Below are 27,695 nucleotides of genomic sequence, written 5' to 3'. Positions count from 1 at the left end.
TTCTTTACTATTTACTATTACTATAATCTTATTTTCATTTATTATTAAGTATTTTTACTAAACTTATTCAAGAAAATTTTCAAGAGATAAAATGAGTGCTAATTTCAATACACAAAAAATATATCTACCTATAGTACGCGACAGGTCAAGGTGGCAATCGAGGTATGAGTACCTCTCCCCCGCGATGCCCGCCGCTTGCAACGCTACACGCTTCAAGGATTCGCCACTTTTCCCGCCTCGCATCTCTATGAACAACATCGTATATTGCCATAATATGTTTGTGATCGCGCCGCGCGCCGCGAGACGCCACGCCACACGCGACGCGCGACGCCCCGCATCTCCGTTAATGAGGCCTCATATTTGGCCTTACAAGCGTCTCCAGAAAAGAGCCCTGAAAATGCACACCTATCTCAACATTTAATCTTGCAACACATTTTGTGGGAAGATGTCAAACCTGGAGGACTACGTTTACTATGCAAAGTGGATTACAGTAACGAAATAACATTTCAACAGCCATTTTAGTTTTAGTGCTTGTTCTACAAATTGTCTAGGTATTATAATATTAAGGTAGGATTTATTTTAACTTAACAGGAACCAGCTAAGCGATTTAGCGTTTTGGTACATAACCGTAAGCCAATATACGCTCTAAGTATAATTAGTATTATGTAGATATCTCAATCTAACTGCACTGATTCCTCACGCACGAAAAAATGAGATCGCAGTCAAGTGCGCTAACAAGTTAACAACCTTTTCATCGAATCATAAGCCATATTTTGTAATTGTATGAGAAGCAACAGATCACTAGAGCTGTTTTAGATTCACATGTAAACGAAAACATAAACTCTAATCAATAAAATTCATAAAATTGCTTGCTAAACGTTTTGCCACTGTCATTGGTAAGGTAGGGTTAATAAGGGATTCCAAGAGAGCCTATATAAAACAGCCCACTGGTTTTTTATTTACTTTTCAAAAAACATCGGTATGCTGACTGCATTGCTCGGTCGACTGTTGTCAGAGTAAACAACTGAGCATTCAATTATCATTATTCAACAACCACTGTAAACAATTTTGATTCTTTTCATTTAAGCTCTCGTGCCCTGTCCAAACAATTGTAAATACTTACAGCCATTGTCTCGTTTGTATATTAAAAGTATAACGAAGCTTTGTAATGTTGGCAACGTTTAGCTTTATTATAAACATACCTGCTTTTTGCTTAAACAAACTGCTTATTATAGGTATTTTTCCTAGCAGTAATTAGTTTTAGCTGTTTAAACAATCTAAACAAAATAGTAAACAAATGCACAGATAAATAAAGCCTGATTGAGATTTATCACACAAACAATACAAAGCCAATTTCTCTTTCTTTTATCAGTAATTTGATATTTAAAAGAAGAAGACAAAGCATTATGTAACTATACACCACTATTCTTTTCACAAAACAAATTTTGTTAAATTAAAGTAAAAAAATCAATTGCATATTTAAAACAATAAATCTTCCCATTAAAAAATATGGTAATTAAAAAGTAATTAGTCTGTATAACATCTATATTAGGTTTATTAATAAAGGGGTTAAGATATTAGACGCTAGTGTAAAACGCTAACTAATTTCATTATAAGATAACAAGTTCTAAGAGCTGCCCATCTGCCCTATTTCATTCCGGACACGTTTCCAATTTATCGACGCATCATACGCTGAGCAGGGACCTTCGGCGTCTGGTCATTCTCATAATATTATCACCACAAACGAACCTGGCTCGAAGTAGGAATATTACCTACGCGGTCATATATTATTAGGGTTCCATACCCGAAGGGTGCCAGCGGGACCCTTTTACTAAGCCTCCGTCCGTCCGTCTATCTGTCAGCTGGCTATACCTCTTCTTCTTCTAGTGCCATCTCCTATCAGAGGTTGGCAATCATTAAGGCTAACTGGATTTTGCTCACCGCTGCCCTAGACACTCATGTTAACCCACTGGCGAAGGTTCTTAAGGCATGATGTTCGTCAACGGCCAGGTCTACGTCTATCTTTTATCTTGCCCTGTATTATAAGCTGCAGCAGGTCGTATTTTGAGTTGCGCATTATATGGCCCAGATATTCGGGCTTTCTCCTTTGCACACATTCGAGTAACTCGGACTTCCCTATTCTCTGCAGCACGGTAGTATTGCGTACACGATCTCTCCATGAGATTTGTAACCTTCGCCTGTAGGTACACCCACATCTCAAACGCTTCCAGCATGTTGCTCATCGCTTGCGTTAATGTCCAGAGGCTGTATCTCGTAAACCGTAATAGATAGAGTTGAAATTTTTACAAAATGCGTCTTTCTATTGCCGCTATAACAACAAATAATAATGACTAGCTGATGCCCGCGACTTCGTCCGCGTGGATTTACGTTTTTCAAAAACCCGTGGGAACTCTTTGATTTTCCGGGATAAAAAGTAGCCTATGTGTTAATCCAGGGTATAATCTGTCTTTCTGACCGATGTTAAACTAGATTATGCCCGCGACTTTATCCGCGTGGATTAAAGTTTTTAAAAAGACCCGCAGGAAGGGTTTTTGTCGACCGTACTGACGCAGCTATTTGTGGATAAGTAATGAAAGATTTCGGTCGGATCATTTTACGAAACGGTCTTTTCAAATTGGCTTAGGTTTGCCCGTTAAAGCCACTAAGCGATTTAGGGTTCTGGTAAGACGGTGGACCGTGCGTATGAATTGACGAAATATTGGTCAAATAAATTCGCATAACCCTAACCCTAAAATCGTAGTTCCAAAGCTTTTTTACCCGACTGCGGCGAAGCTCAAAAGGACGGTTATTTGTTTGGTCTGTAGATATGTATGTCCGTTCTGTCCGCTCGTAACTACTTAACGGCTCAACCGATTTTGATAAATGATACGTCATTAGATTAATTGTCTTGATGGAGTTCATGAAATTCAAAAAAAATGGCGGATTTTATGCGCCTTAAAGTGCAGGCTGAAACAGGTGCAGTGCAACCTACACTGAGGCGTTTTTTTAATTAAATTACTTGTTTACCATATTTACTAAACCCGCCACATTAATCATTGTTCTCTTCTTTAATCTAAACAATCTACCTATCTCCGAACTCAATATTGTAAATGCGAATCTGTCAGTCTGTTTTCACGGCCCATCCGTCTAACCAATTTTGATGAAATTTAGTAGGTACCTACAGAGATAGATTACATCTCAAAGAGTTTCCATGGCATCTTCAAAAAATTTAAATTCAAATGAACACAGTTGCGTGTACTTACTAGCTGCTTGATACAGAGATAGATAACATCTCGAGATGGATAGGTACCTACATAGGTTAAGGCTCCTTTTTGTCCCATAAATTCAAACTGTTCCCACGAAATTTTTAAAAACCTAACTTCACGCGAACGAAGTCGTTGGCATCATCTAGTCTAGCGACTATATAAATCGTGTTTCTAATTAGGTATATGAGATCGTAAATTTATGTCTGATGATCACTACAGACAGATTAATTGTATAGTACCTACTTATAGACGAAGATCCACGGCGCCCGACGTTACGTCATTTCCTGTTTGATATTTCCTTTCTGCTATTTGTTCTAGTTAAATAAGATATAGCCATTATATCCTATGATACTGAAAATACCATATAGCCGTAGTCCGTAGCCCGTAGCGTATTATGTACCTACCTATTGTATAATGGTTAATACTTCCGTCCGCCTCCGATTCGGGAGGTTGGGGGTCCAATCCCGGGCACGCACCTCGGAACTTCTCAGTACGTTTTAAGCAATTAAATATCACTTGTTTTACTGGTGAAGGAAAACATCGTGAGGAAACCTGCATGCCTGAGAGTTCTCCATAATATTCTCAAATATGTGGGAAGTCAGCGTGGCGGACTATGGCCTAAACCGTTCTAATTCTGAGAGGAGATCTATGCTCAGTTGTGGGCCAGCGATGGGTTGACCATGCTGATGGTAAAACCTGGGTAGACAAAAATCACGACCATAGTGATTTACTCTTTTGGACTTGGCTGTCGTCATCGTCAACCAACAGACGTCCACGGCTGGGCATAAGTCTCTTGTAAGGACTTCTACACGCCACGGTCATACGTTGAATCTAACGGCTTGCTGCTTTTGGACTAGTGGACGTGTTATTTAAAAAGATTCGTACCTCTAATTTTAAAAACATCATAGCGCAAACTTTACTATCAGGACAAGAAAGGATGCAATGCCTCAATAGCTCAACGGTTAAAAGGAGCGGACTGAAAATCTGAAAGGTCACCGGTTCAAACCCCACCCGTTGCACTATTGTCGTACCTACTCCTAGCACAAGCTTTACACTTAGTTGGAGAGGAAAGGGGAATATTGGTCATGATTGGCTAATTTTCTTTTTAAAAAAATGATAATATGTAAAGAATATTGTTTACACAAACAAACGGTGAAGTGAGAAGTTCATATTGTTTGTTTGTTCGATAAAGATTTACGGAATACCTGACTTTTTGCCCTAGTTAAGAGATATTTATACAATAAACCAAAAGCTTAATTTGCTATAATCCGCTGAAACAGGTCGAATCCGTATGATGCAACATGCAGCATGCACCGCCCGCCCTCCCACTGCTAACCATGCAGGAAAAAGCAGCTACCAGGCAAGCAATACGCACCCGCACCACCACCTTGCAGCACCACACAGATCCCAAAACACACTCGACGCACGTTTCGCTCCGACACCGGAGCATCCTCAGGAGATGTAGACCTTACAATGCACAATTGCAAGTGCTTTGCATGGACTTCCGCAAAATAACGCTTGCTTCTATACAACAGATAAAATTTACTCTTTTGAATACCTAGTAGCCCGAGATAAAATCCTTTATATATGCACCATTCTGCTGTAAATGCTCAAACGAGGTCGTCAAAGCTCTACTAAATCTCTACTCACTACCTACCATACTACTTATTTGCAATCAATACTCTAACTACTTAGAACTTCGATGGCTAGTATAATACCCATAAGTTTGTTTCCTAACTGTTGTTGCACGGAAACAAACTCCTGACCTGTTTTCCTGATAGCTTTTACGTGGGTACATAATGCTCTCATCAAACTTGTACTTTTTAGGTGATCACAAAAAATAATCAATCAATTATCAAGTATGTTGTTATAAATATAAATGCTCACCTCAAACCTCAGCCACTCTCACAGGTCTCAACCGCGACGCATTTGCGAGCTGAGTCCATATAATTATTATTCTTTGGCTGAGTCTCTGTGTTACCAGTTACTTATTGACAATCAAAAAGTGTACAATGTTACTTATCTTCTCTATATTATATAAAAAAACCGGCCAAGTGCGAGTCAGGCTCGCGCAATGAGGGTTCCGTACTACAGTCGTATTTTTTCACCATTTTGCACGATAATTCAAAAACTATGATGCATAAAAATAAATGAAAATCTGTTTTAGAATGTACCGGTGAAGACCTTTCATATGATACCCCACTTGATATAGTCTCTCACTTCTAAAGTTGAAAATACTAATTATTAGTTCATGACCACAATTTAAATTTTTTTGTGTGATCTAACCCTAAATTCACGGTTTTCAGATTTTTCCCCAAATGTCAGCTATAAGATTTACCTACCTGGCAAATTTCATGATTCTAGTTCAACGGGAAGTACCCTGTCGGTTTCTTGACAGACAGACAGACAGACAGACAGACAGACAGACAGACAGACCGACAGACAGACAGGCAGACAGACAACAAAGTGATCGCAAATCTCGCGAACAGCTGAACGCTATTTCTTTTTCGCTAATTCTTTTTTCATAATATTCCTTGGAGTACGAGGATGGTTCGTACGGAGAGAAATTTTTTAAAAATTCCTGAAAAAGAATCGACTGTTAGGCGGTACGAAGTTCGCCGGGGCAGCTAGTTTTGAATAAATTGACTTTGACGTGTTTAGTCGACGTTAGTCTGACTAGTTTCGAACCCATCCGGGATCCTTTTTCAAAATCCTTTGATCTTAGTAATACCTATCTCGAACTATAATATACTACACTCTTATTTATTGAGTAGTAGGTACGTAGCAGTAGGTGATTAAAATATGAGGCGCGAGCTTATTTACGTGCAATCAGGCATCAGCATTAGAACTATTGTTTTACCATACTTCAAGCTTAATTAGGTGCAATGTACGTATTTTAATAGAAAAGCAAAATAAATACATTACAAAAATATACAAAACAGGTCCTCTAAATGTAAAACTTTCATCATCTACAAAATCATCTACAAACATCAAACAAAGGTGTTACCTTTTTATCTACCTGCGTCCAAAATGTATTGTGTAGACGCGAGCCCTTTACTTTGTATCTCGTGAACAATCCTCGCTACCATATAATATTCATTTCTCATCTCGGCCTAGGCAGTAGGCTACCATGAGACTACCTAATTGTTGAAACTTGTAGAGGTTTCATAAAATTGGCAGGCTGACAGAAGTGAAAACTTAAAATTATGAAATAACTGTGGTCCTACTAGTCAAATCGGCAACTTTTTATCAAACGTCAAAGTATTGGAGCTTATATGAAATACATAGATGTGACGTCATAAAATTTTACGTACTTTTTTACGGTTAGAAAACTTAAAACTAACAGCGAACGTGGATTTTACGAACACACGCTAACCCGGTGCGGGCGAGCGCGGGTGACGTGTGGGTGTGCAAGGCGTCCCCCCGCCTCATACCTCAATTGCCATCTCAACCTGTCGCGAACTATATCTACTTAGTTATAAAATCAAAACAGCCATAATTTTGACAATGAATCTTGATAGTTGTTTTTAAATAGTCAAACCGCGATCGTAATAATCGTATAGAGAAGGCAAGATTATAGATATAACAAATTGACGAATTAATTTACAAAACAAAAATCAATGCATCACATAACGAAAACATAAAGGTTATATAAATTTTAAATAATATCATTTCACAAATAAAAATGTCACTCTTGTTTCCAGGTAATTAAGCACGCAAAAAAGAACCATTTTTTATTAAAATTTATTATAACTTGACATCCTGGCAATCTAGTACTCCTTCGGTCATAATTTATAATTTAGAAAGTAATTTGTTTTGGCAAAGGTAAACTTTGAGAGATTATATAATTACGACGTTGTTTGTGGGAACTTTTATGACTGACACAAGTCCAAACCGCTAAGATTAATCATCATCATCATTATCATCATCATTAACCGATTGATGTCCACTGCTCGACAAGGTCTCTTGTAGGGACTTCCACACGCCACGGCCTTGCACCACCTGAATCCAGCGGCTCCCTGTGACCCGTCTGATGTCGTCCGTCCACCTAGTGGGGGAGTCTTCCACACTGCGCCTTCTGGTGCGAGGTCACCATTCCACCTTGACCAACACGCCTGCCCAGCGCGGTCATTACGGGCAAATCCTTGCATTTTGAGGTAACACAAAGCTCGCTAGGGTTAGAAACTCGAAATATTTACATTTAAAATACCCACCGTCACTTATCATAATGGTATAAGAATAAAAACTTTTGGTTCAAGAACCTTGAAATACATCGAATATACCTAGTTGAAAATAATAACGTCTACGGCAAAATCTGATCATCAATTTATAAAGCCAACTTGCTTTGAGTGGTAGCGCAGCATAGGTTCATTTATCAAAAAGAATAAATACAATTCAGTTGTATTTTGATGAATGTAAGGATCAACAACGCGGAAAATCCAATTATAGATAGGACTTACCGTTCTATTTGTTTTATGATCCGCCATTTATGGACCGTCCGCATCTAAGATCATATTTTAGCGCCCTTCCAATGGATTAGGGTAAATGTTAATTAATTAAAAGTTAAAATAATATTATTACAAGATGCTCGTAACTCGATTTGGGTTTTTAAAAATCCTGTGGGAACTGTTTATTTTCCATGATTTTCCAAGATAAAAGTGGCATATTATGTCACTATGCAAAAGAATAAAATCATTTTATCTGTTGCTTCGTTGCAGTGGATTGAAGAACAAACCAACAAACAAACACACTGTGGTATCAATAATAATCTTAGTAGTGAATTGTGATATACAGAGATGATGATTATCATTACATTCTAAATAAAGAAAAAAAGTCGGGTTAGTTACACCATTTATAGCTCAAGAACGGCTGCACCGATTTTAATGATCTCTTAATTGTAGGATTCATCTCCACCCCAAATAGCAGGATAACTATAAAAATATTGGAATATTTGACAGAAAAAACAATTTTTTTTTTAAATTTGGTGCTCCGCCATCTTCCGCAGTTGACGCGCACGAAGTCATGGCCCATGGGCATCATCTGATCACTACCCATACTATAAATGCGAAAGTGTGTTTGTTTGTTGATTCGTCCTTTAATCAGGTCGCAACGGTGCATCGGATTGACGTGATTTTTTGCACGGGTATAGTTAAACACGTGGAGAGTGACACAGGCCACTTTTATCTCTGGATATCAAAAAGTTCCCATGGGATTCTAAAAACTTGAATCCACGCAGACGAAGTCGCGGGCATCAGCTAGTAACAAATAAACACAGTGACAATAACATAATGTGAATGAACGTTAAATCACGTGACACATGACTTTACACGGCAGCAAAATTCCAGTTAAATTAATTCTTGTATGAAATCTAGCTCGACACGTTAAGCCCAGTTCAGAGTGACACCTTCCAAGCTTTAGGATTAGGGAGACTCTACACTTTAACAGCGTAATACAATTTGTGGAAATTTGATACGACTTTCGACGATAAACGTAAACGTTGCTCCATTGCGGATAAAAAGAAAACGATGAAAAGGTTTATTGGAAGTGAAATACTTACCTACTATAGTCCGTGACAGGAGAGATTTTTTTATTTTTATTTAGCTATAACAAGCGTAGGTACACCAAATATATACATTATTTTTCTCTCGCCAAACTGGTGAGCCAGTTTGTTGGCGAGCTGGCGCTCCTTAACAGTAACTAGAATCTACGTATTAAATGACATTCTAACTTATATTCTAACTATATGGGCAACGGGTTACCCGCACGCCACCCGCGCTCGCCCGCACCGGGTTAGCGCGGGGGCTGTGCGAGTGTGAGGAGCATTCCCTCCCCGATTGCCATTTCGACTTTCGGAGGGATAAATTTCAGTAACCGCAACCAAAGATTTTTATTAAAATCAGCAATGAAGCTAAATAGTGTAAGCGATGCCATCACTACCCATATTCTAAATGTGAAAGTGTTTGTTTGGTTTGTCCTTCAATCACACCTCAATGGAGCAATGAATCGACGTTATTTTTTTGCATGCCTAGTTAAAGACCTGGAGAGTGACATAGCCTACTTTTTATCTCGGAAAACATCCCGAAAAAAAAACTATAAAAGTGTACCCACGGGATTTTTAAAAAGCTGAATCCACGCGCATTTACGAACATCGGATAGTTTAAAATCAAGAGCAAATGAAAAAAAATATACTGAAACAAAGAAGTGCGGTAATATTTATTCTTGGGTAGCGAATAAATAAGTTCTCGCTTTGAAGTATTTTCGTTAAAATATATGTTTTCGTCTAGTCTCCATTATTCGATCAAACTTACCGATTTAGGCTAGTAAATTCTTTGACTAAGCCTTCCATTTATTTTCATTTCTACAAAATTGACAGACATGCGAGCGAAAATAAATCCGCCTACAAAGTAAAACCATCTTTTAGACGGATTTGTTTGGTGTATATTCAATTCTCAGTGAATATTACACACGCGAAGGGTTCCAAATAATCCCATTATTTAACCTGGCAGAGGCTGTGACAATGATATTTAGCTTTTTGCTGAACACGATGTCACAGGAACCGTTATTTTAATCTGAAGAACGGAAGATGTTTCACAATATTCTTGTAAAGAATAATTCAACTATCTTCTACGAGTATCTAACATAACTTATGTTGACTTGTACTTATTTATTTAGTACATCATTGAAACCACGTACACAAGAACAACTTATCCCTTGAAGAGATTTCTTCAGCTATTCTTTTATTATTTCTACTTATGTTTATGTTATACTAGCTGAAGCCCGCGACTTCGGTTGCGTGGAATAAGGTTTTGTAAAAATCCCGTTTGAACTCCGGGGTCCGATTTTTCGGATTAAAAGTAGCCTATGTCACTTACCAGGTCTTTAACTATATCCATACAAAAATCACGTCGATACGTTGCAACGTGATTGAAGGACAAACCAACAAACCAATAAACCAACAAACAAACACATTTTCGCATTAATAATATGGGTCCTGATTACATGTGTTCGCATATAGGAATATGCTGAGGATATTCCACAGACGAAGCATATAATATAGACCTATCCATAACTATATCTACTAGTCGCAATATCTCAACAAACAACAAAATACGTTTGATTGGCCGCGTGCAGCGAGATATTGCGACCAGTATAGTCCGTATGATAATAACAATGAAGTAATAAATAATTTTGATTTCCATACAGATCGGCACAGAAGATCAGGATCCCTGGACGAGGCAGCAGAAGATAGCAGTGACAATGGAGGTAGCACACCTAAGAAGAAGACAGCCATCGAGGAACAATGGGAGAGATCTGGTGGCTTCGAGCTCACCTCCGTTGAACAGGAGACGTATGAGAAGTACTTTTACGGGACAGAACATTGGAATTATTTCACCAGCGATGAGGACTTGGGACCAGTGATATTGTCGATCAAACAGGAGACTTTGAATGCGAGAGATCAGTTTAGGTAAGTGCAGGATTTTTTATTCAGGCTCTTATATGTAAAGGCCAAGGCCAAACTTTAACGCCAATGTAAACGGCATTGTAAATGGCATTAGACGTTAACCGTCAGTGTGGCCACTCAGTTCAACGCGTTGTTTACTGGCATTGACGTTAACCTTAATGTAGTCGCACCATTAGAGATGACTGTAGGCCTAGCATGTTCAATAACTAACAATAACATCTAAAATTGGATATGTTGAACTAGCACAAACCTAATGGAAGGCATATGTACTGACGTAACTAAAATGGAGCTTTGCAAAATAGCTACGCCAATTCTATGCCATGCTAATTTTACCGTAGGTGTACCTCTGCAAAAATAGGGATGATGACTACTTGTCAAATCAGCGATTTTTTCAATCAAACAGTAGAAACACTCGCTTAGTAATCTGAGAGCTTGTAAGAAATACACAGATGTGACGTGTTTGACGTAATTTGACGTCCTTTTTTGTTTAATCGATAATTTAAAATGGTTAGAAAACTTTAAACTAACAGCGGACGCAGTTTTAGGAATTTTGGAAGACTCTCTACTTAATAATTCCTGAGAAATAATTTATTTTTGACATAGGCATCATCCCAATTCGTGGTGCCTGCCTGAAATATTCTCAGATCTTTCTTGAACATGAGAGAATTTCCCCTTATTTCAAACCGCGAAAGCGCTATCTCATCCCCGGTCTATTTCAAAAGATTATCCGATAAAACGGTTTTGGCTCGGTGACCCAGTTACTCTTCACTTTATTAAAATGTACTATGTTGTTAGCTGACTCGACAGACGACATCGAAATGGTCGTACAAAAATTTAATTAATAAAAAGGACTAGTTGGGATGCAATGTAATTAAATTTGTTCCGTTTACACAAAGCCGGAAAGTAAAGCAGAAAGGCTCGTGTTATGTTGATCACATATTACAACCGCGTCGAGTGAAACACAACAGTAGGCTCTTTAAAATCCTGTGTGGTTCTTCATTTTCTGGAATAAAAAGTAGGCCTGGAATGTTATGTACTATTATATACCATTACAACATCAAAGCAAGTAAATTAAACTTTAGGGCCCCGTGTTATGGCCGTTAAATAGCGCTGTCCATTTCCTTTCACAGATTTATGTGTTTGATAACCTCCCCATTACCTACAATACGCTATGTTTAATGGCATTTAAAATGAAATGAAGCTCTGCCAAATAGATTTAACGATAGCGTAAAGACAGTTGTTTACTACCTGATTTTTCCAAGTTAATTTTGCTTAACAAATGGGGCCTGCTTACTATTCCATCCGTATTCTAACCCCGAACTGTTAGGACAGTAATTTTTACACAGGGCCATTACCTGACCGAAATAGATAGGCAAACTTTGTAGAGAAAAACAAGAGAAGAGAACTCTAATTTCAGACATGTAGGTTTCCTCGCGATGTTTTCTTTCACCGCTAAAGTTGACAAACCCCTGAATAGGAAGCCTATGGCTAGGGTATCACCGCTTCTTCAGAACTAAATACCTACTTTAATTTTGGGTAAGTAGTTTAGATAACAGATAGATAGACAAAAAAGCTGTCTTAGTACATCGATGGTATAGTATACTTAGTATAGATAAATCTAGCTTTAAATTAAATTAAAAAAACCCTGTTATTTCCTGCACTGAAAAGTTGAGAAGATTGATGATATTGTAAAGTTTTTCCTTTCCCCGTACAAACATGTTGCTCTTTAACTTATGATAAAGTAGTTTTGCATTTTCAAACAGCGTTTATAAACTTATTTCACTTTGATCTTCTTCGCTCTAGGTACACGGTAAAATTGTTTCCGATCATTATAATACTTACTAATTGCTCAATTTCCTCGAATAATATTTTCTTGTAGTGTAAGTACTTAGTATCAAAAAGTTAAACATAGGGTCTTATTACAGAAACTTTAGGCGGGGTCTTGTTTTAGATAATGTATAATACCTTTGTTAAAAGTTAGTCATTATGACAGAAAAAGTATCGCTTCGACTTTATTTTGAACTTTGAGACTTTGAAGACTTGCATTTTCCATATTTTGCTAGAAACTTATAAAGCCACAGAAATGATAACCTAAATGATATTAGGTATAAGTACCGTATAATATATCTAATCTAATCTAAATCAGCATGTAGTGACTACTGTCCCACGTCTGGGCAAAGGCCTCCCTCCGATCCTTCCATCATTCTCTATTCCGTGCCTCTTCAGGCCACGTAACTGTAAACTTATCTTATTCATCACGCCAACGTCGCCTCGGCCTACCAGGCTGGCGTTGATGATTCTTGGGAGTCCAGAAAGAAGCAGATTTTGCCCATAAGTCATCTGGCATACGGCATACATGACGTGCCCGCAGTCCCATTTGAGTGGAGCGGCTGCAAGGCCAACTTCAGCTTGCGTTTTGGAACGTATAGCAGAATTCCTTACGTACGTATAATATAGGTATACTTAAGTAAATTAGAATCAAAGCTACCTACAATTATACAAATACACATAATATATTACTCGCCTGTCAAATGTTTACAGTGCTCATAATGTGTTGACTCATTAGTTCAAAACCATTTCGCCCTAGAGGATTCGTGTTTAAATCAACAAGAAATATACTTCCCGACTACTACCATTAATAACCTCACTCAACACCCTACACCGCAATAGGTATAAGCCGATCCCTAGGGTTCTATGTATTATCGAACTTTGAATATTTCAACGAGCCAAAAGTAATGTAACATGTGTTTCAAATGAGAAGAGCTCCACCATGCTTGCTCAACTCAACTTAGATTCGTGATTTCTTTACCGCAAATCTTTTCGCTCTTACTTTCTTTTTAAGGTTCCGTACCGAAAGGCTTAGCACCCTTCTGGTATGGGACCCGTATTACTAAGTACCTAAGCCTCGCTATCGATACGTATGTCCGTCCGTCTGTCTATCAATGGTGTGTATATATAGCTTATTAACCATAATAGGTAGAGTGTTGAAATTTTCATAGAGTGTGTAATTTTTACTGCTGCTATTACACAAATAGTAAAAATTTCAAAATGATCGCCATGCTTTATATCATCATCATCATCATGATCAACCCATCACCGGCTCACTACAGAGCGCGGGTCTCCTCTCAGAGTGAGAAGGGTTTTGGCCATAGTCTACCACGCTGGCCATGTGCGGATTGGTAGACTTCACACACCTTTGAGAACATTATGGAGAACTCTCAGGCATGCAGGTTTCCTCACGATGTTTTCCTTCACCGTTAAAGCAAGTGTGATATTTAGTTAATTAAAACGCATATAACTCCGAAAAGTTACAGGTGCGTGCCCGGGATCGAACCCCCGACCTCCGATTAGAAGGCGGACGTCCTAACCACTAGGCTATCACAGCTTTATATGCTTTATATATATAAGCTACGTTTAAAAATTACATATTATGTAATGTTATATATTGCACAATGGCACTTGACCGGTTTTTTGTACGTTTCTTTATAAATAAATGCAGTAAAATATAAGTCAAGCGAAAATTTTGTTGATAGGTAAGCTAGCGCTAGTTACTTGGAATTAGTTTGCCCAAAATTACTGTGTGCTTATAGTACGCGACAGGTCGAGATGGCAATCGGGGAGGGAACGCCCCGCACACACCCCCCGCGCTAATCCTGTGCAGGCGAGCGCGGGTAAAATGCCATCTTGACCTGTCGCGTATTATAGTTTCCTTTCAAAAGGATCGGTAAAGGGAATGTGATTGAAAGTTTTTTCCAAAAATTGACGTGTAAACTGAGCTACATTTATAATAGTGCTGTTCGTAAATCCAAAAAATTACTTTGGGCCTCCAAAATGTAGGCATATGTAGATGAAATGAAAATGAAATGAAAATTTATTTATAGCAACTAAATATGTCGGTTTACAATTTAGTGTCGTAGAAAGATAGATCGATTGAATTAGATATTGGAATTTTTAACTTTTCAAACTAGGTTTTAAGATTAGGTATGTACACTAATCTTTTTTTTATTCAATGGTTATTCGGCAATCTTTTTATAGGTGCTATTGAAAAATTCACAATAGCCAAACTAACGAGAAATAGATGTAGAGATTTCAACAAACTGACATATCAAGCAAATATTAGATTTCAATACTACTTACGCGACAGGTAGAAATGGCAATGGTGTGCGGGGCGTCCCCCCGCCCCTCACTCATACCACCTCAACCATCCGCGGACTTACAGGTACTATTGATTCCAATATGTCATATTCTTGGTGTCATCGACGAAGTTAAGTACAAAGTGCTCTATCGAACTAATATACTGTAAAGTTCATTTATGAGGAATGCTCGATTGATCTTTTGCCAACTTGAATATTGCTATTGAATTTATGTTTGAAATCAACAGTGCTTACTTGATTGGAATAGTTCTAGTTAACTAAATTAGCAGTTTCAGTTGATATTAAAAAGCGATTCATTTTAACTAGAGGATGCTCGCGACTTCATCCGCGTGGATTTAAGTTTTTTAAAAATCCCTTTTTAATTTTTAATTTTCCGGGACAAAAAGTAGCCTATGTCTTTCCCCGGGACGTTAGCTAACTCTGTATCAATTTTCATTTAAATTGGTTGAACTGTTGTGCCGTGAATAGCTAGCAGACACAGTCAGACAGACAGACACACTTTCGCTTCTATAATATTAGTATGGATTTTGTCGGTTTTTATATTTTTTTGGATTTTTTTTTATCTTCTTCCACCGTCAGAGTATGACTTTAAGTAATTGAAAATAATGACGAAGTAAAATCTAGACGCGTCACATACGATTTCTCTCGTCACATAGGCATTTCTCGCAGGGATACTTGGCATACTCACAAGTCACGACGGATACCGGCATTTTCATTATTCTCTTTCATAGGAAAACTGCGGGGCGACGGGAAAATACGGGATTTAATTACAGGGAACTGGACGCTTAAGCATGATTTAGTGCCGTGTGGCGTCCGTGCACGGACTCGGCACGGTAAAGCATAAACTGTATAAAATGTTCGTGAAGTATTGGATCCGTGCCTCGTCAACGCTTCGTACGTGGCACGGCTCGTACCACGTGTTGTCATAAATCATTCGCCGTGCACTAGCCAAGGATTTGTCATAAAGGTATGATTCCGAACCACGCTGCACGCAGTAGCGCTGCCGCTACAGTGCTGTCACCAGCTGTCACAGTCCTGTCACGGCACTACTGGTCCCCATACAATCTCTATAAGCTTATAATATGACATTACATTCCGAGCTAGGCATCAATGTTCCGCTACATTGCTGCCGCGACAGCGTGGTTCGGAAACATACCTTTAATTTGACAAAGGACGGCGCACGGATGCGGCACGGTCTAGCATGAATTGTATTTTATTGTAAAGTAAAGTACATATGAAACTTCCGTAAATGCTTATAACTTTTAATCTTGTACTTAATTCAATGCGTTTGGGGTAAAAAGTTGTAGTAGGTACTTATTTCTGTAGCCATTTTTCTCAGAAAGTATTCGAATGTTTTTAAGCCTTTCGAATAGATTCTTAAACATATTATACTGAGTACATCATCATCAGGAAGTGCTAAATAGGCCAATTTTCGGCAAAAACTTCTGAAGCGATTTTGATGCCGTTTTTGCCTTGCATAGGTATACCACGTCAGAGCAGGTTCTCATACTTATTTTACGGCAAAGCGCTGCAATCATGAGAGTTTTAATAATTTTCATTTACCACTTGTAAGTTAATTAATTCACTAGTAAAAGTTCTTTCTTTACTCGTGTAATATAAAATTTTATTACAATTTTTCAATGAAGACTTTTACCTGTGTGTTTTGAATTTTTAGGGTTCCGTACCTCAAAAGGAAAAAGGGAACCCCTATAGGATCACCTTGTTGTCTGTCTATCTGTCAAGAAACCTATAGGGTACTTCCCGTTGATCTATAGGTCTTATGGCACAAGTAAAGGGGAAAATCCAAAAACCATAAAGTGGTTACATCACAAAACAAAATAAAATGTGTTCATGAACAAATAATTAGTAAGTATTTTTAATTTTCAAAGTAAGATACCAATACCAAGTGGGGCGGAATATGATAGGACTTTATCTGCACATTCTAAAACAGGGTTTTAATTATTTTATGCATAATAGTTTTTGATTTATCATGCAAAATCTCGAAAAAAATACCCGAGTACGGAACCCTCGGTGCGTAAACCTGACTCGCAGTTGGTCGGTTTTTTATTCTGTCACCGGTTTCCTGAAAAACTACTGGACTGTTTTTGTTGCAACTTCCTCAGTTACAAAGGTAGGTTATTTAGATATAATATAGGTACCTACATATTAGAATATAAAGTGGTAGGCCATAGAGCATTGCCGAACGTTTCATGGGTTTTGAAAAAAAGCGTGTGATGGGTTTAAAAAAATATGTCATGTCTTGTTATTTAACAAATTTCAAATTAAACGTAATTGTATTGGTACCTACATTGTAGCCTTCTTAAAAGAAATTGTTTATCGATTTTGTATACATACAATTTACATAAAACCACAAAACGTACAAAATAAAGTTCTAATCGGATGCTAACATTCCAAACGACGTCGTTTCAATCTGTTCGGAACGTTTCCGTTATACGTTTCATTTAGTTCTCATTTGGAAACAAAATAATAGTTAAGTTATATAGACGGTAGGTACTTTTCCGTACTTTAAAATTTCGCAAACAGCATTTAACATTATGAAACACTGGCTAATACGCGCGACTTCGTCCGCGTGGACTAGGTTTATTCAAAGACATATTTTACCCCATGGTTGAATTTTCAAAAATCCTTTCTTAGCGGATGTCTACGTCCGCGTCATGACAGCTATCTGCATGCATCGATGTCTGCATGCCAAATTCTAGCTCGACCCATCCGTCAAGTAATTTAAGCTGTACGTTGATAGATCAGTCAGTCAGTCAGACAGTTACCTTTTCTTTTCCTTTTATATATTTAGATTTATAATCAGCTTAGTATTTATTTTCTTTTTTTATTCTCATTGCTTCGTAATTGGGTGAATATAAATACAAAATATTTGAATTGCCACTCATAACTTGATCGTCGAATTCGAAACTCGAATCAAGAATTGAACTTACAACCATCGACATAAGCGAGAGTAACACATGCCTAGGTATCTGATAGTAAGTAGGTATCACATTATAAGAACATAATAAATTCATCAAAAATATTATGATTATAATTCCCAGAACACTCGCCTTTGAAGCCAAACAAAATGTTTATATAAATTCTTGTCAATATTATCTTACAACTAGAATTTTCCTAAAATGCTGTATAATATAAGACTACCTATAACTTTGAAGAAGGTCTTTTAATTAAATTCCTCAGTTTTCACGTGGCTTTCTCACTTATCCTATGACATGGAGTAATGAAAATACCGGAATTTGCAGTGAATATGCCAAAAATATTCTAACGAGAAATTCATTTTAATATGTAAGAGAGCATTTTTTATGTACCGTCTGCTACAACGAGGTACAGATTTTTAGTAGGTAGAGATAAGGCTGCCTTTGCAAACATGGGTTTTTTTTTAAATTAACGCCCATCGCAGATCCATTAATTCACAGTCAGTTTGAACAAAATTCAGCCAAAATAGAACACAAGTAGTTATTCTTAAACCTAAGGCTTAGAAGAAATACCTACACTTGCGATTCCTGCACTCACAAAAGTTGTTTGTGATAATGAGTGTAATCTTTTAAATAACAAAATTCCCCAATCAATTTTAGACTTGCCTTTACACAAATTTAATGCTTCTGGAAAAAGAGTATTACACAATCGAAGATTATGTAAACGATGAAAAAGCATGAATTTGACTCGGGAGTCATTAATTACTGTTATACTTATTGCTTAATAATCTTATAATCTTAGAAAAGAGCAACTGCGGAGTTTCAGCGAACAACTGGATATCGTTTTTCACCGCCAATAGCCGCTGTGGGATAAAAATTAGTCGCAGACAAGATGCGCTCATTTGCGTTAACTTTTAGACCGAAAACGTAACGCCGCGTCACCTACGCAGCATTCCATTTTAAGGTTTTCGTTTCTTTCTTTACTTTTGGTAAGACCGGGTCGCAATTCCAAATATCTCCTTGTTACAAAGTTTGTGATTCGCATATTTGCGTGGAATAACAATGAAAATTCTTTGCAATGAGATTTTTTTTTTTTATTTAGAAATTTTTTATATTAAATTATTTTAGAAAACTTTTACATTGTAAACGCGTAGGGCTTTAAGGATTAGCTGTATGATTGATGGCTTATCTAATTTTTCAATGTTTACCTTTTTCACGTTTGATAGACAGGCATGATTACGCGCATGTTGTTTCGTTTTTAGGGTTCCGTAATTGAAGCCTCCAAATTAATCTCTATTTGAGTCTCTATTGTTCTGGCAACGCTGTCGATCTACCCTTTCCGACTGTCAGACATTTCTGACTAACCAAAACGAGATGAATGGCGGAATATAAAATATTTGTTTTTGAATCTATAGCTTATCAACCCTGTATTTTACTTATAAAGTACACAAAAGCGTTATAATTTTTGTTTAGGTTACTAACACATTTAGGTATAGTACGCGGCAGGTCGAGATGGTACTCTGGGAGGGAACGTCCCGCACACCCGCATAGCTCCCGCGCTAACCCGGTGCGGACTCGATGCGGCTAGTGCTTAAGACTTCCTATTCGGGGATTCGGGGTTCGATCCCGAACACGCATATAGTTATAACTTATACCTACATATATACCTAGTTATTGCATTCTAAGCAGTTCAATACCACTTACTTTAACGGTGAAGGAACGTGAGGGAACCTGCATTCTTAAGAATCCTCTGTAATGTTCTCAAGGGTGTGAATTCTGCCAATCTACACTTGGCCAGCGTGGTGGAGTTGAGTTGTGACTCCACTCAGAATAGAAAGGGTTTAGACTTTAGAGTCTAAAGTCAAAACCCTTTCTATTCTGAGTGGAAACCCGTGCTCAATATGGGGCTGGCGATACCTTGAGATGATCTCGATCATATACCGGTTACTAAATTAACCAACAAACCGATGACTTTATAATAAATTTTCACTAATATTTATTTGATAACTAGCATCAACCCGCGACTTCGTCCACGTAGATTAAGATTTTTAAAAGCCCGTAGGAACTCTTTGATTTTTTGGAATAAAAAGTACCTTATGTCACTCTCCAGGTCTTTAACTATACCTACCCATGCAAAAAATCACGTCAATCCGTTGCTCTGTTGCGACGTGATTGAAAGACAAACCAACAAACAAACACACTTTCGCATTTATATTATGGGTAGTGATATTATTAAGATGTGGAAATAAAACAGCTTATCTTCTGCAGGATTCTAGTACGAGCAATAAGCTACACGGTCCATGGTCTGATTCCGGCGTCGTGCGTGTTCGCCGACCGCTATAACCGGGAGGAAGTGGTCCGCTCACTCGGGAAGGAGGTCAACATCAACCCACCTCTGATGCTGGGGCAACTGCCCGACACGCCTGAAGAACTGCTGAAACTAGACCAAGTAAGTCGAATCAAACCGAAAATCAACGTCATCTGACAACATCGGGCCCACTGTACAACCGGAAGAAAGTTGTCCGATTGGTTGGAAAGGAGTTCAACATCAACCCGCTTCCAATGCTGAACCAAGTGTCTGACATGCCTAAACAGCTGAAATTAGACCAAGTAAGTCGAGCCAAATCAAAAATCAAGATCATTGGACAACAACAGATCAACTGTATAACCGGGTAGAAGTGATCTAATTGCTCGAGAAGGAGGTTAACATCAACCCACCAGTAATGCTGGGCCAACTATCCGACACACCTAAAAAACTAATAAAACTAGACCAAGTAAGTCGAGTCAAAGCAAAAATTTACACCATTTGATAACAGCAATTCAACTATAATTGGAAGGAAGATAAGTTCTGATCACTCGGGAAGAAGGTCAACATCAACCCACCTCTGAAACGATTGAAGAACTGCTGAAACTAGACCCAGTAAGTCGAATCAAACCAAAAAGTTAACATCTCAACAACCAGAAAAACTGTCAAAACTAACCCAAGTAAGTATAGGTTAGTTAGACTGTATCCATCCTAAGAACCTTTCTTTGCCATAAATGGTAAAAACTAAAAAGAACATTATCCGATTTACCAGATAGGTTTATAATATTACACTCACTGCACTCTCACCTTTAAAAGAAAATTCACCATCATACATAAATAATTCATGGTTATCAATCTCAACCTAAAAATATATTATGCTAAGAAAAACGGAAAACAATATTGCACAAACCCTCACTTTGACTTTCAAATAAACGCTAACGAGGTCTTTGGCTTTCGCAAAACTGATTATAATTTTGTTTCTGAGCAAATAAATTCACCCCGAGCGAAATAATATTAGCGGATGTACCTGTTTAAATATATAAATACATAATAAGATGATAAAATCTCACGGGAAATGAAATAAACACAACCCTTAACTGGAACAGTGTCTTATCTGGCTTGTGGCATCCGACTAGGCCTACTGAAACACCGGCAAACGTTTTACCCAAAGAAGATAAACAATTTGTTCAAAATGTTTAGGCTGGATTGAGTTTTACCTTACTGGAGACATTACTACCTATTCTATTAAGTATTCTGTGGCTTTACACAAAAACATCTTTCTATCTTTATTTCTTCATGCGCTTTACCATTTCTGAAGATCAACACTCAGTTTTTAGGGTTCCGTAGTAAACAAAGAACCCTTATAGTTTTACCAAGTCCTTCCTATGCTGAACTTTTTTATCTTCATAAATGATGTGCGAGCAATTTTTTCCATCTATAGGTATAATAATTTTAATAGGTAAGTCTTTTAAATTGTTATCAAGTGATGGTAATTCTTAGGCAATTGTTATGTTTGACGTGTTGAAAATCTTGGACGGCCCAAATCATTGGTGCCATAAAATAAATTGCCGATTTCTGACAGAAGTCACTTTGCTTTGGCAGATAGGTATTAGAAAATCTAGTTGGGAAAAAAGGGTTTGCGCTAAAATTTGTTGAGTATACGCAACTCAAAGCAATCATTTACATTTTACCGGCTCGCTTTATTTCCGCTGCTTTTGTTTCTTCAGATCCCAATTACGAAATAAATGACGCCGCCGCTCATAGTCGTGAAACATTAATGAGAACTTAGGGAGGGCGCCTTACCCTCCCTTACCTCTTGAACAACCCTCCTTACAGGTTCAACTAATCACAGTAATGAACTAATGACAAGTTTCAAGCAAAACTACTCTGGGGGAACGTATCAAGTCGGCCTTTTAACGAGAGTGGAGCGTTTTATGTTTAATTTAATGGACCTGTTATAAATAAGGACTACTACAGACACTTCGAATTCGGACGTACGATCTCCTTAATACAAAAGTTGTGATTAGTATACATTGATTGAAGTCGCAGTTGTTATACCTAATTGGCTAAATGTACGGTACTTCACAAATTACGGTACAAGATGATGACGTAGATTTAGGCTTTTTAAAACTCCATGGAAACTCTTTGGATGTAAACTGATTTTTATCATTTTAGCGTTTAAACTATCGTCAGTGATTTCCATTATACACAATATCTGTCACCGTCAGTCCTTTTTCAAGGAGTGGACGCGTACGCGTGGCTCCCTTGACAAAAGGACCCCGGATGGGTTCGAAACTAGTTGGGCTAACGTGGACTAGTGAGTATAGCCGGTGACAGATATTGTATATGATTTTTATTACATTATAGGTTTCCATGGAAACGTATATTGCAATAAAAATTAGTTTACGTCCCCACTCTCCAGGTCGTAAAACTCTAAAAAGGAGTTAAAACTCTATCCATGCAAACTCAGGTCGATTCGTTGCACCATTGAAAATTTTAAATTAAGCACATATTATAACAAAAGTTAAAACTAATTTTATTAAAAAGCTTACTAAAATGAGTGATCCAGATTTAACCTCCTACCATTAAAACTTCAATCTGTACGAACAAATTCGATGTGTATGCGTCGACCTTAAAGCTTTGACTTCTAGACGATGTTAATTAAAATTAGAGTGAGTGCTTTTCAAATATTGGTGAAACACTCAGTAAATGAGGTAGGTACTTATATATATTACGCGTAAAATTGACCTCCTTACGCGCCATTTTAAGTTTATGTGTCAAATTTCATGTAAAAAGTACGATTTTTAGTCCTTAATTTAAAGGTGAACTGCACTTTTGACATGACAGTTGACCTGTAGAGTTAAAAGGAGTGAGGAATCATTTTGTACTGACTATAACTGAGTTGTTATAATAAACCGATTTTTCTTGGAACTCAGTTGAAATTTGGAACTCATGTTTAGTAGAAGCATTTACTAAAAGCTCACTAAAGCTTGTTAGGTTCAGACAGTACAAACAAAACTATTCTAGTAGTTATCATCCGTTATTGATATTTGGACGGCCTCAATCCTCTTTACCCAATCAGAATAGCACAACGCTTCAATAAGCATAATCCACATAATACAGTTTTCCGAAAATGTAATCCATTTTAAACCGCTAATTTTACGCCAGACTTCGGTATTTGAAAATGTGTTCTAGAATTATAGAATATAAGACCAATTTTTGGTTAGCACGCTTAAGGGCAAGTTTGTTCGATCCAGCGAACTGCCAATATTCATTAAGTGCCGTCGGAGGTAAGTCAAAACTTTGTTGAGAGACTCGACTCGTGCTGTCCGTCTTTTATGTTGGAAATTCACTGAAATACGTCGGATTTAATGAATATAACAGCCAGGCATGTGTGAATTAATGCCAAGAAACGAAATTTCACCTGGAATTGTTGCCGTGTTCAGACAAAGCCTTTCAGAAAAATTTGTTTGCGTGAGAGCTTTTGCGATGCGATGATAAGTAAAAGTTTTTAGAGAGTTCGAGGCGTTCTTCGGTGGAGATAAGTGGCTTTTATTATGATGTACTTACAATTATTAAAGTAGGCATGTTTAAGTAGGTACCTATATAAAAATGTTTTAACCTTCAACAACTAATAAATCAATACTTAGGTACTCTTCCTTAAGTAATAGAAAACTTGTTTGAATAACGAAATGTCTATTAGATTTTTTTATATTAATGAAAAGTTCGTTACTATCTAATTTATTATCTTTTACAATCAACAATAAGTAATCAAAAATATATTAATGATAAAGATTGTCTTACCTAATTGAACCGAGATATTAATATGGAGTTCAAGTGTGCTCGCAAACATAGGTGCATTTTTTATTCCCTCACTCTCCTAGTCCTGACGGGGCGGAAATCCGACGCATCAGGCGAAGGATCAATGGCTTTACGTGTACCTATTTCCAAGGCACAAGCGAACGTATATTGTAACTAGCTTATGTCTGCGACTTCGTCCGCGTAGACTACACAAATTCAAACCCCTGTTTTTCCCCTTTAGGAATTGAATTTTTTAAAATCCACTTCATAATTGCTATCTGCATGCCCAATTTCTAATGTTGATTGTCCTTGTCCCGCGCGATTGACTTCGCTCATAGTACCATTACCTCAGGTATACCATTACCTACACACACATGCAAATCGTGTGCGGACAGGCCGGTATACCGGTATTAGTGAGTGTAATTAAATCAGTGTATGTGTAATTAAATCAGTTCGCTTGTATGGAGCGTCGGGGAGTAGTAAAGGAGGCAAGGGAAAAATCCGCCTACAATACAAAATACCTACTTAAAAATACACTTCTAAAGTAATGAACTGCAAATATCCAATTCCATTAATGCTCCACGTGGCAGAGACGAGAATACTAATGCCCACTCATTCAGTCCACCCAACTATTTATCCTACATCTACTGATTGAAATCTAAAAATAAGGGAGTTTATTTTTTTCTGTTGCTGTTACGACTGTTTTTTGGGCGGAACGAGTAAAATGCCTATTCTACATGATTAGGGCACTTTGACCTTTGTTGGGATCAGGCATTAGATTTCTTAAGCTAAGGCTTCACCTCTTTAGTGTTTGATCTTGGCTTTGCCTGCGGAAAGCCTAAATTTAAAAATACAGAATATACAACTTACGTATAAAACCTTCGTTTAACTAAATTAGTACCTAAATAAAATAAATAACATTTCAATATGACAATTTATTTTAACATAATATAGGTATTTTATCATTGCTACTTACTCGTCGATATAGAATCTAGAATGCCACTTAACGACACTTCAGAGACAATTACCTAGAATTGCGGCCAAAACAAGTGAAGTAATAAAGTACACATAAAAAGTATTCCGTACGTAGCTTGTAATACTTTTATGTGAACTTTATTAGGTAGGAGGGTCGTAAAATGTATTCTCATCAGACGACTACCCTTGTTTGAGCATATACAATATGCACCGTACATATGTGAGGCCTGTGATGCTCAAATTGCTGTATAAAATATAAATAGGGCAGCTATTTATTTTTTATATTTATTTCATGAACTAGTACTTAAGTATTGACGTTTGAGAAAGTCTGTAAATTAGGTCTCTATAAAACTGATTATTGGCTGGCCGTTGGGACTTTTCAAAATACTTTCTTAGTAGGGTGCCGGGTCTACATTATACAGAAAACTTACAAGCTCTCAAGTTTCTAGTCCCAGCGCCATTGACCCTATTATTCAGTTAGTTTGTCCTTTTTAAACCTATTTACAGATAGATTATATTAATTATTACATGGACGTAAAAAAAATCTGTTACCTAACTATATAGCATTTTCCCGTGACTTCGTCCGCGTTCGAAATAATCCTTAAATTCGTCTATAAAATTTAATTATTTAGTGTAGGACAACTAGTGTCTGTTAAGCATATTATACTACACCAGTTTTTAGCACTTTGATGTAGGCAAGTAATTTCTAAACAACTTCATCTAAGACTACGAAACTAACTTAGTTTAGGCAATAAAGATGTTAGGCATATTGGATTCCTGAGCCGAGTTCAAGACAATTGAGTTCACATAAATTAGTAAGGAAGGCTTTAAATCGCTCAGTATTACCACAGAATATTTTAGTAGGTACCATTCCATTACTTTGACTTTGTCATTAATTACAGGTGCTTAAATACTCGGCCCGAATGAAATATTTGAGCGGTTTCTTAAAGTGGTTTACGCTAAATGACACCCGGATTTCGCTAATGGTTATTTTGGGCTATTAAAATGAATCTTACTTTATTTTGATAATCTGCAGAGTGAGATTTTGGAGGAACATATTATTATTCTATCAGCTATTATCTGATAGAATAATAATATGTTCCTACATATTGAACCTAGATGTCCCCATGCTTTGCTCTTAAATGAAAGAACCTTTGTAGATGATTCTATAGGTTTTTTTTGGAATTTGGGCTATTTCTTGTTGTTGGGTTAGTCTGTAGGATTATCGTATTTTACGATTTTAGACGCTAAATCAATTGGTGACTTAACTTTGCCAGCAGGGTGGTAACTGGTAGCCAGTCACGGCTTAGGTATAATTATATAGCGATACAATCATATATTAATAAGCGAAAAAAAATGTTTCTCGAAGTTATATCTAAGTTGTCGTATATTTTACTACTGCAGTAATATCACTTCACGCTAAATAAATAAATAACAATATTTTTTATTCAATTAAACTTTTACAAGTACTTTTGAATCATATCGCTAATATTTAATTTAAAAAAAAAAAAAAAAAAAAAAAAAAAAAAAAATATATATATAATTTCACTGCTGATATTATAAATGCGAAAGTGTATTGGTTTGCTGCTTATTGGTGGTGTATTGCTTTTTCCTTCAATCGCCTTTAACAGAGTAACGGATCGACGTGATTTTAGTCCTGAAAGAGTGATATAAGGCTGCTTTTTATCTCGAGCAATCAATGAATTCACGGGATTTTTAAAAACCTAAATCCACGCTGAAGAAAATGCATTATCTAGTTACCTATATTGTCTACCGATAAGACGAGATTACCTATCTACTTGTTGATCAAAGAGATAATACTGAACGAGATAGCTTCCGCGTCCCGATATTTGTGATTCACTTATAATTTATCCGGTGCCTGGAACAGAAAATATGATATTAAACGAGATTATCGCGTCCCCGTATCTCCTTTATCGTATATACCTATTTTATAACACACATAGAACTATAGTCCGCGACAGGTTGAAATGGCAATCGGTGTAGAAGGCGAGGGGAACGCCCCGCACGTCACCCACGCTCGCCCGCACCGGATTGGTGCAGGGCCTGTGCGGGTATGCAGGGCGTTCCCTCCCCAAATGCCATCTTGATCTGTCGCGTACTACCTTGCGACCTTTAAAAATATTTACCACCGTACCTACCCTAAAAACTCAGGTTAAAGAATTATTTATTTCTCTCAAAGAATTCAAGGTAAGTAACATAATTTTTTAAATCCCGTGGGAACGGGATAATAAGTAGCCTATCATGCAAAAAATCACATTGATCCGTTGCTCCGTTATACGTTATTGAAGGACAAACCAACAAACAAACACACTTTCGCATTTATAATATGGGTAGTGAAATAAGGGTAGTGAGTAAATTATTACTTGAAAATATTTATTAGTTTCAATCTTACCTACGCCTTTGTATACCTAATCCAAAGGTTGGGGAGATTTTATGACGCTTGATGTATAGTGTTTGGTTCTCTAGATATTATCTTACTATCTATTTCTCGTTGCGAAAATTACCGAGATCCTCCAGAGAAACAATGTAGAGATAGGCAAAAGGAACGATGATTGTCTTCCTCATTATCATAATGATCCGGCGATGTCCCTCGAGCCCACTGTTTATACGGTACCCGGTATATCGATGCTTGTTAATCAAACACGTAAAGGATGAAATAAATACAGTAGGTACGTAGCCGAAAGTAATGTACATCGGCCTTTAGAATGACATTTCGGCTTTGTAGAGCGTGGTCTCTGTCACTCATACCTATATAACGTTTTGACGTGATATTTA

The 27,695-nt window shown here is 37.3% G+C and overlaps 1 protein-coding gene across 2 annotated transcripts in view; it reads left to right on the top strand.

Moving 5' to 3' along the window:
* Nucleotides 1-27,695, top strand: part of rsh (radish) — a 269,843-nt gene that overhangs the window by 228,660 nt on the left and 13,488 nt on the right. For both annotated transcript variants that reach the window (XM_069503824.1, XM_034976888.2), the window contains 2 exons: nt 10,470-10,731; nt 20,087-20,267. In XM_069503824.1, coding sequence (XP_069359925.1) covers nt 10,470-10,731; nt 20,087-20,267 — 443 coding nt within the window. The remainder of the gene's footprint in view (nt 1-10,469; nt 10,732-20,086; nt 20,268-27,695) is intronic.

This window comes from Maniola hyperantus, chromosome 16 (assembly GCF_902806685.2).
Source record: "Maniola hyperantus chromosome 16, iAphHyp1.2, whole genome shotgun sequence".
Taxonomy (NCBI): domain Eukaryota; kingdom Metazoa; phylum Arthropoda; class Insecta; order Lepidoptera; family Nymphalidae; genus Maniola; species Maniola hyperantus.
The sequence above is the reverse complement of the archived record's forward strand: the minus strand, read 5'-3'. Positions and strand labels throughout refer to the sequence as shown.